Below are 14,630 nucleotides of genomic sequence, written 5' to 3'. Positions count from 1 at the left end.
AAATAGCAAGCAATCTTATTATTTTTCCATATGAGGATGAAATATTCTGTCTGGAAGTGAAAGATACTCTTCTGTGTAATCCACCCCATGTAATGTTTTTTCCTAAACTGTTTAACTCTCTTGATTTCATAGAAATATCTGGTAATTTGTTAACTTATATGAAATCATTCACTTGTTTTGGTTTTGTTTTTCAGACATCTTCATAATAATAAAATAAAAACTATAGGAAAACACTGTTTTGATGGATTAGACAACCTTGAAACCTTGTAAGTATGTTTCTTAAAATGAATTGTGGTCTGTGTGTCTCAGTCTCAGCTTAATCAAGATTGCCATGCTGGTGATGAAAGTTTTGCAAATCAGTCATGTGTGCACTGGCACTTAGGTCCAGCTGAGTTTTGGAACTGCAGGCTGGTATCAGTGCCCTGCCCCCCAAAAATGAATTAACTACGTTGAGCAGCAGGTAAGCACTGGCCTGGCTGAGATGTCATGCTGGGTGATGTGGCTCTAGTGTTCCTAGCCCTGGTCTAGCTGGTGTACCTTTGCACAGCACTCTGCTGAGCCAGGTGGACAGATCACAAGTGTTTGAGTGGCCCCATGAGTGATAAGGGACAAATATTTGTTTCTAGGTTTCCTGTAGGGTTAAACATATATAGGATACGTTGCCAAAGCTGTTGTGTGACAATAGGAGTTTCTGAGGGGGTCTGAGAGGGCTGTGGCTCCACTGTTCCTCATCCTGGAACTTCCGAGTGCCTCAGTGGCAAGAACTGGCTTTCAGCTGCTTGATCCCATTTCCCTGGAGCTCACTCAGGGTATGTCTAATAAGTGATACCTCCCTCAGCAGTGCCTTTTTGTATGCTTTGGGGAATGCTAAATGAGTGGAGCTAATGAAGGAGGCAAGGGTGAGGCAGTGACAAGCTCTGTTAACATGAGGAGCTTGGAGGAGTCCAGAGATGCTGCTTACTTAATCTCTTTCACCCTCAATTTACTGTGCTGGGTAAATAGATACAGCTGATGCAGGACTCTGAAAATGGGTTTTGCCTTTTATAAAGAATCCCTTTTGCAGAGGTCCTGACATTACTGCTGGGAGAGTGACAGCTTAACTGAGAATTCAGCAGATCCCCCTCACCAGTCTGCCATGAGGTTTTTCCATGCTTCTGCTCAGTATTTATAACTGGTTTTGCTGCAGGATCTGCTTTTACACAATGGTTTATTTACTGTTTGTTTTTTAAAACCTTGACAAAATGTATTCTTAGTCAGATGATAATAAAGAGTATTAATTTATATCTACTTAAAAAAAATCTTTGAAATCATACTCCATTTCTGTGTAAATTCTGTTGAAGAAAAATCTATGAGGTATTGAAAAATACTGAGCTTTGCAGTAAGGAAATATTATTTGACTTGATATGAATAATCCTCTGGGTAATAATAAATATTTTACCTGAGTTATTAGCTGGTTATAAAGCATGTAAAACATCAGAAGATTAAATCTAAGATGAAGTTCTTCTATGACCATAGTTAAAGATGTTCTGAGAACTTTTTTTTTGTGTTGGAATGTCTTAAAAATTATTTTGACAATTCATGGCTACTGTTAAAAATTTTATAATGTTCTTGCTTTATTTCTTCTAGGGATTTAAATTATAATAACATGGTAGAGTTCCCTGAAGCCATAAAAGCACTTCCAAGTCTAAAGGAGTTGTGAGTATTACTTATTCTCCCTTTTTACCAGGTTTTTTTTTTTTTTCCTTTTCATAAATAAAAAGGGGAAAAAATCCTGGATTTAAGAATGCTTGTCTCATTGTGCAGGAGCCTAAATTAGGTTAAATTATGCTAAGTGAGACTATAATGAAAAGAAAATAAAATCATCATCTAGAGAAGGGCATGTGTTGAAAATGTTTTTGGAGTTACATAAGCAGGAGTAGCATTAGCATAGATCTGAATCAGGAGAGGGTTCTGGCCTCCAGGTTAGATACTCATTGATGATGCACGTTTTCCTTGTGCCCTCCTTAACAGATGAGTGAGAAAAGCAAAAGTACAGCATCGTGTTGGGTCAAAAGAATTCCTTTCTTATGAAATACTTGCAGTTTAGCTGCTGTGCAGTGAACAGAAATCATTCATATTATTCCTGCAGATGGACTTAGTCCTATTGCTATGGCAGGATTGGGAATTGAGTAGGTATGATGAAAATCACTACTGGTTGAATCTGCTGGCAGTATAGTTTTAAATGCTAATGTTGAAATGTTTTTCTTTGTTGATGTCTTTAGGGGATTTCACAGTAACTACATTTCCATAATTCCTGATGGTGCATTTGCAGGAAACCCCCTTCTAAGAACGATGTAAGTAATTTTCATCTGTCTATTTTTGGCCTTTAGCAGCCAGTGACTGTAAGAACAAACACTGAAATGTGTTTTTCATTTTCCAGACATTTGTATGACAATCCTTTGTCTTTTGTGGGGAACTCGGCATTTCAGAATCTGTCAGATCTGCATTCCCTGTAAGTACCTTTTTGACAATACTGTACAAACGGGTATGAAATGTTGTGGCTAAGAACTCTAAATAAATAAATTTTCTGACTCCCCCTTATATTAGAGGTTTTTTTCAGTAAGTTCTAATAAATATTGTTATTGTTGGGAATATCTAGTTTTTTAAGAAGCTCTATTAAATATGCTCTACAACTTTGTTTTTTTTAATTACCTTTCATAAGATACATAACCCAAGGCCAAATGCTCAGATTCTTAGTTAAACAATCTGCAGTATGTCCTTGGTGGTTTTTTGAGCAGGGATGTACATTGTGAGAATGTTTTGCAGGTTAGTGCATGTATGCCCTTAGAAGATACCATTTCAGGGGGTGATGAGTAAGCAAAATGGAGAGAGATTTGGAACTGCAAGCTGCAGTTTTCATGTGTATTGATAGCACTCTTTGCGGTTTGATGAATTGCAGTTTATTGCTCATGGAGGAGTAATTTATTAACCAAATGAGTAGCATAAGAAGCAGTGAAAAGATAGTGTTTCACACATTATTCAAGTATAAAATTTAAAAGCAGTAATAATGTTAGAATGTCTCCTCATGGAGGAGTAATTTATTAACCAAATGAGTAGCATAAGAAGCAGTGAAAAGATAGTGTTTCACACATTATTCAAGTATAAAATTTAAAAGCAGTAATAATGTTAGAATGTCTCCTTGGTGTAAATATCTACCTGATAATAAGACTGAATGTCCCAATTCAATTTCATAGTAGTTCACACCTGATTTTCATGGGGATTTTTTCCAGGGTCATTCGGGGTGCCAGCATGGTGCAGTGGTTTCCTAATTTGACAGGAACCATAAATCTGGAGAGCTTGTAAGTGCCTTCTGCAGAAATAAATTCTTGGGTTTGCCTCTTGGGAAGTAATTGAAATATGATTAGTGAATCTGGAGAGCAACTGCATATATGTTCTCTTCCTGTCAGTAAATGTAATGATAGTTTTCCTCACTGTGATACCTGGGAGACTAACCTCCTCTTCCAGAAATAAAAAACAGTTTTTACCAGGTCTTAAAAAAAACCAAAACAAAAAAAAAAAAAAAACCCCAAAAAAATTTTGGTGGGTGAATCTAGCATCCTGATAGCATTCTGTTCTGATATATCCTTGTCATGCCATCTGTCAGAAACAAAACCAGCATTTATATGTGTGGGTTTGTTGTTTTTTTTTCCCACAGAACTCTTACAGGAACCAAGATAAACAGTATTCCTGTTAATTTATGCCAAGAGCAAAAGGTGCTTCGAACTTTGTAAGTATATATTGTGCCTCTCTTCATGCATCAGAATGTTTTGAAAGAAATTGAAATCTAATTTAAAATAAAAGTGTTGCTTTCAATTTTTCGTCCTAGTAGTTCTACTAAAGTTGGAAATGTGGTTTTTTGATTGTTTTGTGATTTGATGTAATGCCTTACACTCCTTAAACAGAGTCTCCTTTATAGGGATATGTTACATTTGTCATGTGTTAGAGAGATATGTAAGGTGATGCTGCAAAGACCAAACTTCAAATTTGTTCTGCCACCGCTGATTGTTAACAGAACCTCAGTCAGCTACATTCAGAGGTTAAAGAAAAGTTTAGTTACAGTGCCTCAACTTCTTGTGTTCAGGAGCAGAGCAGAGATCATCAGGAACCAAAGAAATGGAGATGAGAAGTAGGAAGAAGATAGCAATGCAAAGGCTAGGCATAAAAAGCAGTGAGGATGTGTTAAAATTAATGCAAACAACCCCAAACTGGTAACTGAAACCATAGGGGATGGGAACAAACCATGTTTGCAAAGGATGCATGCAGGAAAATGTGGAACAAAAGCAAATCCTGAAAAAGGGAGGAGAAAAAATATGTTCTGTTTGATAGAAGAAAAACAGGAGAAAAAAATCGAGGTGGGATTTATTTTTTAACAGCTGTTTGCCTTTCAAATTTTAACATAGTTTGCTTGTTTCTAGTCTTTTTTTTCTTCATTGTCTCACAGAATATTTTGAGTTTTTCTAGCTTTGCTTAAGCAATCACCAGCACACTAAACAAAATTGGCACCAAATTTGTATGCTTTACATGCAGTTTACCTAGTTTCTCCTAAAAAAGCAGATTATGAATAATTTTTTTAGATTATAACTCTCTGAATTCAGGGAGCATGTCCTAAATGTTTTTAGGGTATGTGTATACTGAGATGCAGAGTTCACACTTGTGATTCCCTCTGTGATTTTTCTCTAAACTACCCTTGGTTTCTCAGCAGAATGGTACTAACAGGATGATTTTTCTGTCATTCTATTTAATAGTTAAAAGTGATGAGATGTTTCAAGTAGAAAGGAGTTGAACTAAGCACCCTTCTCCCATTTTCTGTTTTGAAGGGACTTGTCTTATAACAATATAAAGGACCTCCCAAGTTTTAAGGGCTGCCACACCTTGGAAGAAATGTAAGTAGAAATAAGTGTCGTTTATTTTTATAAACTCTTTAGTACTCTGAGTCCACATCTCTAGAGATGTTTTTGCTTCATGTTTGATCCTAATTTTGAAAAATTAGGGACAGAGAGAGAGAGATCTCATGAGAAGTGTTCTGGACAGAGAATTCAACCACTTGTGCCTTCCTTAATTATCGAATGCTTAATTATTCCTGTGGCACAAGAGTAATAAAAGACACAGCCTAATCCTGCATTTCATAGTAGTACTGCTATGCTCATAAATGGAATGGTTAGAATATGCCCAAAGACTCCACGCAGAATGGAGAGTTGCTTTGTATTTCAGTATGTCTCTCCAGTGCTTGCAAAGTGTTACTTTTAGCTTGAAAGTAATTCAGTCCACACTTAAAAGTTTGTTCTACATTAAATAACTTGTAAATTGGGATTGGGCAGAGGTGCCAGGAAGGTGCTCCATGGTTGTATGAACATAGCTGATGCAGAATACTTGACAGTCTGTCTACAAGGGGAAATGAGTAAAACTTGGCACTGATAAGGCTAAAGCCATCCATTAGCACACACCAAGCTATCCCTGTGCTTGAAATCAGCTAATAAAGTTTTGTTTCTGCTTCTTCCCTTTGCAGTTCCTTACAGCATAATCAAATCCACGAAATTGCAGAGGACACCTTTCAAGGACTATCCTCCCTTCGTGTCCTGTGAGTGCAGATGTAGCTGCATGCTGAGTGAAACAAGATCCTGGTTTTGATTCCTGTGTAAACTGGTGTCAGGGTTTGGTGTTACGAGTTTGATTGATGGTACAAGGCCAGCAGCCAGTTTCAGCCCTGTTCCTTCTATTCTCAATTTTATTTTTCTGGCCTATAAAAATATTTTTATAAATATGAAGTCTAAAAAATGAGATTTTTTTCAGCGGTCTAGTATTTTGCATTGTAACTACATTAGTCCATTATATAGTATTTGTTGGAGAGGTCCTATCTGTTTTCCTCAGGAGAAGCAGATAAGTAAACAATTATTCTCTCCCCTTACAACTCAAGCTATATTAAGTTAGCAGGAGGAACAATTCAGAAATAGACAGGTATTTTAAGAAGAATGTTATAACTCATGGTGGTCCAGTAGGAGCTGTAGCTGGGTTTGAAATGCAGCAAAGCAGATGCTCCTCTGCTTGTTCTTTTGTTGTCCTCCACCATCTTTCCCAACATGCCCTGCTATAGATGCAGTTGTCACCCAAGTGGTCATCCTGGCACCTTTGTGCTGGGAATAGAAGATGCCAGGGGCAGCCTCTGCCCTGGGAGCACAGCTTGTGCTGTAGTGTCAGAGAGAAGGGAGAGGGAGCAGGAATAGCAGATGAGCTGGAGCAGGATACAGCTGCATTACCAAGGAATTTGGCTGCTATTGGACCTGGCTGAATGGGGAGAGAGGGGATCTGTTCTGCTTTTCTGATACAGGCATGATATATTTGTCACCTTAGCTTTTTTCTCAGTACAGTGGCTGTTAGTTTTGGTGAAACTGTCAAATAATCTCCTTTGACATTCATTGCAGGGACCTCAGTAGAAATCGGATCCATCGGATCCACAAGGGAGCTTTCATCACTGTTGGAGCCCTTCTTAACCTGTAAGTAGGCTGTTCTGTGCAGTCACCTCCTCTCTCTAGCATTCAGCTGCTGAGATAGTAAATGTTTTCACCTTAAAAGTGATGTGTTCATCATCTGTTTAATATCTGTGAATCAGGAAGGCTCCTGCTAGCAGAACACATGCAGGGCACACTTCTTTGGAGTGCCTGCTGCACTGACAGGCATTTCCAGACCACAGCCTCCTATGATAAAGCCCTTCCCTACTTCAGTGAAATGTGTGCCAGAGGGTCTTCAAACTTACTTTGTAACACGGTGTTAATATTCACATTGCAGAGACCTGAGTTTCAATGAGCTCAGTTCAGTTCCAGCTGAAGGACTGAGTGGCCTGAACCAGCTCAAACTCACAGGCAATTCTGAGCTGAAAGAAGCTTTGGCAGCCAAGAACTTCGCCAAGCTGCGGTATGTTGGTAAAGAACACCCCAGGGTGCTGGCAGTGCCCAGCAGTGTTTTTTGGGATTTTTAAATATTTTTTCTCCACCACTCTTCAGGCAAGATATCATCTGGTTTGAGAGTAGTGCTTTGGGTGGATTTCCATTTGTTACTGAGCTGAGCACATCTGTCTTTCACAGTGAGGAAAACAGGAGCAGACAGGCAGGTCTCTGATTACATAATCACCATGCTTTATATGTATTTTCTTGGAGGCAAATGATAAGAATAAAAATAATCATTCAAATGGAAACCTGTAATTGATTTTTGTGGGAGATGGATCAGACAGTGATGAATTCTTTTCCATTTTACAAAGATCTTTCTGCACATTAAGAAGAAGTAGTCTGATATTCCTCCTAAATATTTTCAAGAAGAGAATTCAGGATAGTTGATATTGTAGTCCTGAGTGGAAAAAATTAAGATTCTGGTCTGCTATTCCCTCCTTGTTTATGTGGTTTTTTTAGAACTCTGTGTGAAGATGTACTACTTCTCTGCCAGAATAACAGTATGTACCATTTCTGCCAAATGCACAAAAAATGCAAATCTTATTTTGGTATCGCAGAATGAAGAGTGAGAAGGAAAGCAGTAACACGAGGTTGTGGTCATCTGGGAATTAACTTTCTTAGAAAACAGTTACTCTTCAATTAGGTTGCTTAATTATTTTTCAGTTTAATTTCTGCAGCAATGCCACAAACTAACCCTGATCAGAATTTGGTTTGTATGTGGAGTAGAAAGAATAGTAGAGAGCTAAACATCACAACACGTTTGTACTTCTCACTTGTATACATCACCTGCCCTTGATCTTAGTGCAAGAGTTCATTAGAAATGGTTATACCTGATCCAGTTTGAAACAGCTTTTATCAGCCACCGTGAGAAAAAGAAGATTTGAGCTTAGCACTCAAGTGTGCTACTGAAATATTTTTAATAAGTGGTAGTCTTAACTTTGGTTACAAAGTTTAATGGTCTTCCTTGTCCTGCCTGTATTTCAGGTCACTCTCTGTACCATATGCTTATCAGTGCTGTGCATTTTGGGGTTGTGATTCTTATCTAAACTCCAATGCTGAAGATTCCAGTCACCAAGATCAAGGTGCCTTGGTGGATCATGAGAAGGGTAAATGTTTTATGTACTTAACTAGCAGTACTGTTTTGTACCAGGCTAGTATAACAGTGTGTGTTGCCTTTCAATAAGGGAATAGGAAAAATATAAGTCTTTATAGGGAAACCAAAGAGGTTTCTCAAAGTGCTTAGCAATTGTTTACAAATCAGCAGTGCTATGTTCCTTCTTAATATGTGAAAGATGTGCTGGACACTGTAAGACATGCCTGTCTGAAAAAAAAAAAAGGCAATTAACAAAAAAGTCAAACTGCAGGTATTGCTTCTGTTATGCTTTTATTGTTCTCAGTGTTTCAGCCTTTCTGTTCAGATGGGACTTGTCCTTCCCCTGACTACTTCAGGATCCACAGATCCTTCCCCACTGATCAAAGATGTTGCTTTGTTACAAAGCTTTGTGAGCAACAATTTCTGCACTGAGCATCTGACCTTATGTGGCAAACCAGAACCAGTTCACTTGTCACAAGGCTCAGGTGTCAGTGAACTATTTCCATCCTAGGCAGCTTCACTGCCATTTCACTTATTTTTCTTCCTGCAACTAATATGTTTTTTTACTTTTACAGCTAATGCAGATATTGTAAGAAATGAGAAAAATGAGGAATTGGGACAGACTATTATTCACTGTACACCAGCAACAGGTAAATCTTATCATGTGCTTTAGTCACACTGAACTTCAGGCATGGTGTTATGCAAGGGGTTGAGTGCAGAATTAGATCTTTCATTCCTGGTAGTCATTCTGTACACAGAAGATTAAATTCTTCAGTGCTTTCAGTGAAACTTGATTTGATGTCAGTGTTGTTTTGGATGAGCAATCACAAAGATCTGACTCAGCTTTAGATACATATCCCTTCATTGGAGAACTGTGCTAGGAAAAATACCAAAATTTCTTTCCATAAGCAGAATAGTCAAGACTAATGCTTATATTTGGAGTCTGCTAATGCACTGCCTCCTAATTCTGCCTTATTTTTCCAAGGAGATGTCTGAAGCAGACTGTGTCAATGCTCATCTGTTTCAGTGAGAGTTCAGCCTGTGCTTTAAAAGCTTAACTCCAACTGCTGTCTGTCAGTGGTGGCTTTAAGGAAGCTTGATGTATTTCCAGGAGAGAGGATAAGGAGGAGCCATGTGATCTGTTCCCCAGGCCTGCTGTAGCTGCATTAACTGAGAGCAGAGGGCTGTTACAAGCAGCTGGAGCAGGCAGCAGCATCTCAAACTGCTCAAGACACTTGTGCAGTGAATAGTCTTATTGGCATACCAGATTTACTCCAAGTCAGGCTTGAACAGTCCAGGAGTGTTGCAAGTCTTTGATCTTGCAGTGAATATTTTCATTCTAGGCAGCTTTGTTTCTGCCCTTCTGTTTCTCTTACTCAAACTGCCAGTTTCTGTACATGGTTCCACTCAGCTCCTGAAGCAGTTGCTGTGGTGCCTCTTGCTTTCTGCCTTTGCCTGTCCAGAGGATTCCTTCTCTACAGCTTGTACCCTTTTGTCTGCACAAACAGGAACATACAATATGTTTCCAATGAAGTTACTCTGGGGTGAGCAGGAGTTTTCCAAGTCTTACTTCTTTCTCTTCTCCTAACTACTGTTTTATGTTAGGAAAACCTGTTTATCTTTTGAGCTAGCTCTGGCTTTAATATCCAGAATACCGTAAGGATTTCTTCATCACAGCCAAAAAAACCCTGTAATCAGAAAGTCAAATATATTAATGTAATTGTACGTAATCTGAAAGTTAATTTGTTAAAGGTGCTTATTTACTTTTGATCTCCTGTTTCCAGAGTGAGAATTGAGATGGTGTGTTAAATTTTTAAAGTCTTTAGCTCTTTCTTTTTGTCCATGCCAGAAATGCTGTAGTAGGTCTAAAAGAAAGAGCTTGTTCTACAAGTTCACAGTTTGCCTTGTTTTTCACCTGTCCCTCTCGTAATAACAAGTTTGTGTCATGCTGGTGTCTGGTCATAGGATACTCCACCCACCATGTCAGTTCTGAATCACTGCTCAGCCTGTAGATCCACTTTACATTTTGCCTAAAGAATGGATTGCTGAGCAGTGGTGCTCAAGGAGCTCAAGTTTGCTGAAACATGCTTCCAAGCATGAATTTTTCCCCCTCCCAGCACGGGTTGGGAATATTAGCGTGAGAGGAGGGAAACTTTTAACCCAAAGGATTTGGGAGAAAGGCAGGAAAGGGTACTGGTTTTATTTGTCTAAAGTACAACTACTAGAAAAATGGCTTCAAATTGATTTTTGGAAGCACAGAATTGACATCTTAAAATTTCATAAGTAGGAAGTTGCTTTCATTTTTAAGTAGATCAGCTTAGCAGGTTATTGTTGTGTCAATTATTGTGTTGTTGTTAATTATTCTGTCATTGATGTTTTACTTGGGAATACCTGCTAAAAAGGGGTTTTACTTCTGGTTTTCTGATAATTCAGTGGGCTTCATTATTTTCTGCCCAAAAAAATGAAGCTTGATCATTTAAACAAACAAAAAGATTTTTTTTTTTTTTTCCCTTGTCAGTTCATTAATTTCTGGAAGTTGCTTTAGGCCTTGGGAGATCTTTGCACTGACAGTGAATCATTCTTGGCAGTTCTGTTCCTGTCCACAGCAGGGATGGGTTGTCCTTCCCTTTCCCCTGCCTGGAGGAAAGGCATGTGCAGCACAGAGCCAGCCCTCAGTCACAGGCTGACTCCAGCTCCGAAGCTCCAGCCTTTGCAGTCTGGCATTTTTCATCAGCTCCCTCAGCTGCAGGGAGGGATCCTGAGCTGCTGTGCTAAGGACAATTAGAGGTGCCTGATGGGGATATAGGAGAGGTTAAATTCTTCTAATTGTTACTTAAAATCAGTAGGATTTCCCTATGGAATAAATGGCAGATAGGGGCATGAGAAGGTTATGCAATAGTCGTGACCTTTGTTGCTTGTCTTGTCTCCTGTTATTTTGTTTGTTGGAATTTTTTATTATGTAAGGTGTTTTAAGGAGAAGAAAATAATTTTCTCATATGACTCTTCAAGCTCACAGTGCCTTTCAGTGGCGAGGCTGGGGGGACAGGGCTTGTGGTAAATTCATGTTCCTATTAAAGCTGCTTAAATTGAATTTGTCTGCTGTTCTACAAATGTTTCCCTGTCACCAGAAGTTACTCCAGAAGGCATGTTTGTGAATAATTTTTTGACAGAACATGTTCCTTCTAAAAAATTCTTTTCCCTTACAAGGGGATTATGAACATTGACTTTTATATTTTTGTCCAACCTTTTCTATGAAGTATGAAATGTACATAAAATAAAAAAGTATTTAGGTCACACTATGAAAAGCTATTTTGAATAGCTAAAAGGTAATTAAGTTTGTTTAGCTAGCTTGTTTATACAAAACAGTCTCAAGTGACCATTCACTGCAGTAATTATTATTTCAGGCATAATTAATTAGTAAATAACTTCAGCAGAATAGGCTACTTTCAGCTGACCTATTTAGCACTTCAGCTGTATATTCTACTCATGAATTAATGAGGAGTACACTTCTAAGACCTTTTCAAAATCTTGCTTATTAAGGCAGAATTTTTTTTCCTCAATTGGTTGTCCTTCTGTTTGTTTTTTGTTTTCTTCTAGGTGCTTTTAAGCCTTGTGAATATTTATTGGGCAGCTGGATGATTCGCCTTACTGTCTGGTTTATTTTTTTGGTTGCTTTGTTCTTCAACCTGCTTGTCTTGTTAACAATATTTGCATCCTGTACTACATTGCCATCTTCCAAACTGTTTATAAGCCTGATTTCTGTCTCTAACTTATTTATGGGAGTCTATACCGGTATTTTAACTTTCTTGGATGCTGTATCTTGGGGAAGATTTGCTGAATTTGGCATATGGTGGGAGACTGGCAGTGGTTGCAGAATTGCTGGGTTTCTTGCAGTTTTTTCATCAGAAAGTGCCATTTTTTTCCTGATGTTGGCAGCTGTTGAACGGAGCTTGTCTGCCAAGGAATTTATTAAAAAGGGGAAAAGCAATCGCCAAAAACAATTTCAAATTGCAGCATTTTTTGCTTTCCTGTGCGCTCTGGTAGCGGGCTGCTTGCCACTTTTTTATAAAGCAGAGTACTCAGCATCACCCCTTTGCTTGCCCTTCCCCACCGGAGAAACACCTTTGTTAGGTTTCACAGTAACTCTGGTGCTGCTGAATTCACTAGCGTTTTTGCTGATGGCTGTCATCTACACTAAGCTCTATTGCAACTTGGAGAAGGAGGATCTCTCCGAGAACTCCCAGTCCAGCACGATTAAGCATGTCGCTTGGCTGATCTTCACCAACTGCATCTTCTTCTGTCCTGTTGCATTCTTCTCCTTTGCACCGCTGATCACGGCCATTTCTATCAGCCCTGAAATCATGAAGTCTGTCACTTTGATATTTTTCCCGTTGCCTGCTTGCCTGAACCCAGTCCTGTACGTGTTCTTCAACCCGAAGTTCAAGGAGGACTGGAAGCTGCTGAGGCGCCACCTGAGCAGGAGGAGCGGGGCAGTGGCGATGGCTGCCGGTGCGCAAGGGGACGCGGCGCAGGACTTGTACTACGACTGCGGCATCTACTCCCACTTGCAGGGCGGTAACGTGGCTCTGTGTGAATGCTGCGAGTCGCTCCTGCTGTCCAAGCCCGTGCCCTGTAAACATTTGATGAAGTCCCACAGCTGCCCCGCGCTGGCGGTGGTGCCGTGCCCGAGGCCGGATGGCTCCTGGTCAGACTGCGGCACGCCATCCGCCCACTCGGACTACGTGGACGAGGACGACTCCTTCGTGTCGGACAGCTCGGACCAAGTGCAGGCCTGCGGCCGTGCCTGCTTCTACCAAAGCAGGGGCTTTCCCCTGGTGCGTTACGCCTACAACATACCGAGAATCAAAGACTGAGGAGGCTTTCTGCCCTCAGCTGTTCCAATAAAGAGGTATCGTGTTTCGCAGACTGTCGCCTGCTTTGACCTTTCGAGCAGGAAGCACTTTTGTAATTGTTATTTAGTGTCATTTGTAAAGAAGGGAAGTGGGCGGTAACTTCTTGAGCCATACATTTAAAAAAAAATTAAATAAATCAATTGCCCTGACTGTAAATAATTGGTAAACCAAAATTGTTACCCAATATTTTTACTCTTTTCACACAATAGATGTTTCTTTTATACAGTTTTTACATGCTAATGGAGTGTTTCCACATCATATTGCAGTTGTACTTTGCTTCTTCTGGTGGTGAGGTAAGTTCTGGTGATTTTTTTCTTTCCCCCTGAGAAAGCACAATATAAAGGACAGCTGTTTAATACTATAGAAATTATTTTTAAATGTGACTTTTCTATAATTAAGCAAAAAAATCTATTGCTAGCTTTGTATATTATATTCAGCATTGAATCTCAGGATGCATTTTATTGCAGGGCCAAAAAAGGGATTAATTCTCCCATATGTAACTGTGACAGCAATATCAGAATACTGTGTTTGTTTTGTATTTTAGCTCATGTTCAATTTTTTTAAAAAGTTTGTTGCAGTAAAGTACTTGTAATCCAGTACTGTGTAGATTTATTGGAATAAGAATATTAACAGCTGTCAGGAGCAGTAGGGTTAAACACATTTTTCCAGTGATGGCGCATCACTTCAGGTGAACCACAGCAAGTTTGTTCAGTATTAGGAGTCGAGTCACAGCCTTGGCAAGACTGTGGGGTGACAGCAGACTGGCCCTGTGCACAGCTTGTGTCTGTGCCATCCAGGCTGGCCAGTGCTCTGCAGCCTGCTCAGTGTCACAGCACTCCAGGAATGATAGAGTGAGACTTCAGGAAAGGGAGAGAAAATGCAACGCAATTTGGCACTGAAAAAGAAAGTATTTTTCCAATTACTTTACTGACAGTGAAGTACACTGTGCAAAGTCACTGATTTTCACCTAAATCAGTGCAATCTTTTTAAAGCATTAAACTTCTGAGACCCAAATTATTTAAGTACAACCAGTGATCACTTTTTTCTATTTTGTTTGAAGTATGATCAATACAATTTAATAATGCATGATTAAGTAATTATGTAATGTTTTTGGACGATACACTAGATCAAGAATAAATCCACTGCCATCCCAGTTACTCTGGAGAAATTCTTGTTAAGATCTAAAGCTAGATTGCTGTTTTGAGAATTAAACTGTACATACTGTTCATACAATGAATTTTTATCTTTGTATTGTAAGTTATTTGATAGAACCCATGATGGGAAATGTGGCTTCAGTTCATTTTGTTAATTAAAGCTACCTCCTAAACAATAGTGGCTGCCAGTAGCAGAATGTTTAAAATGTGGTTTATGTACTTTTTTCCTTGTAAATAGATGTGGTTGTATATTGTCACTATAATAAAAACAGGATCCTTGTATATCAAAATCATGTAGTTTGTACAAAGTATGGGAGGAATATTTACTGTATGCTGTTAATTTTGTAAGCCAAAACATTCAAGTGTAAAAAGGGAAGAAAACCATCCAAGAGTTTTTAATTCTTACATTTACACTCATGAATATTACATCTGCAATTAGCATGGAATGTTACACTGAAAGCAAATAAAGGGTACATGAATACCTATGGTT

At 39.0% G+C, this 14,630-nt stretch overlaps 1 protein-coding gene across 1 annotated transcript in view; it reads left to right on the top strand.

The window, feature by feature from the left end:
• LGR4 (leucine rich repeat containing G protein-coupled receptor 4) overlaps positions 1-14,626 on the top strand; it is a 71,803-nt gene extending 57,177 nt beyond the window's left edge. Inside the window, exons 6-18 of the mRNA XM_039725025.1 lie at positions 195-266; positions 1,627-1,695; positions 2,262-2,333; positions 2,420-2,491; positions 3,270-3,338; positions 3,695-3,766; positions 4,857-4,922; positions 5,546-5,617; positions 6,459-6,530; positions 6,823-6,948; positions 7,965-8,086; positions 8,649-8,723; positions 11,671-14,626. Of these exons, the coding sequence (XP_039580959.1) occupies positions 195-266; positions 1,627-1,695; positions 2,262-2,333; positions 2,420-2,491; positions 3,270-3,338; positions 3,695-3,766; positions 4,857-4,922; positions 5,546-5,617; positions 6,459-6,530; positions 6,823-6,948; positions 7,965-8,086; positions 8,649-8,723; positions 11,671-12,947 (2,236 nt within the window). The 3' untranslated portion in view covers positions 12,948-14,626. The remainder of the gene's footprint in view (positions 1-194; positions 267-1,626; positions 1,696-2,261; positions 2,334-2,419; positions 2,492-3,269; positions 3,339-3,694; positions 3,767-4,856; positions 4,923-5,545; positions 5,618-6,458; positions 6,531-6,822; positions 6,949-7,964; positions 8,087-8,648; positions 8,724-11,670) is intronic.
• Positions 14,627-14,630: the final 4 nt, after the last annotated feature.

This window comes from Passer montanus, unplaced genomic scaffold, assembly GCF_014805655.1.
Source record: "Passer montanus isolate IOZ18808 unplaced genomic scaffold, ASM1480565v1 scaffold54, whole genome shotgun sequence".
NCBI lineage: Eukaryota > Metazoa > Chordata > Aves > Passeriformes > Passeridae > Passer > Passer montanus.
The sequence above is the reverse complement of the archived record's forward strand: the minus strand, read 5'-3'. Positions and strand labels throughout refer to the sequence as shown.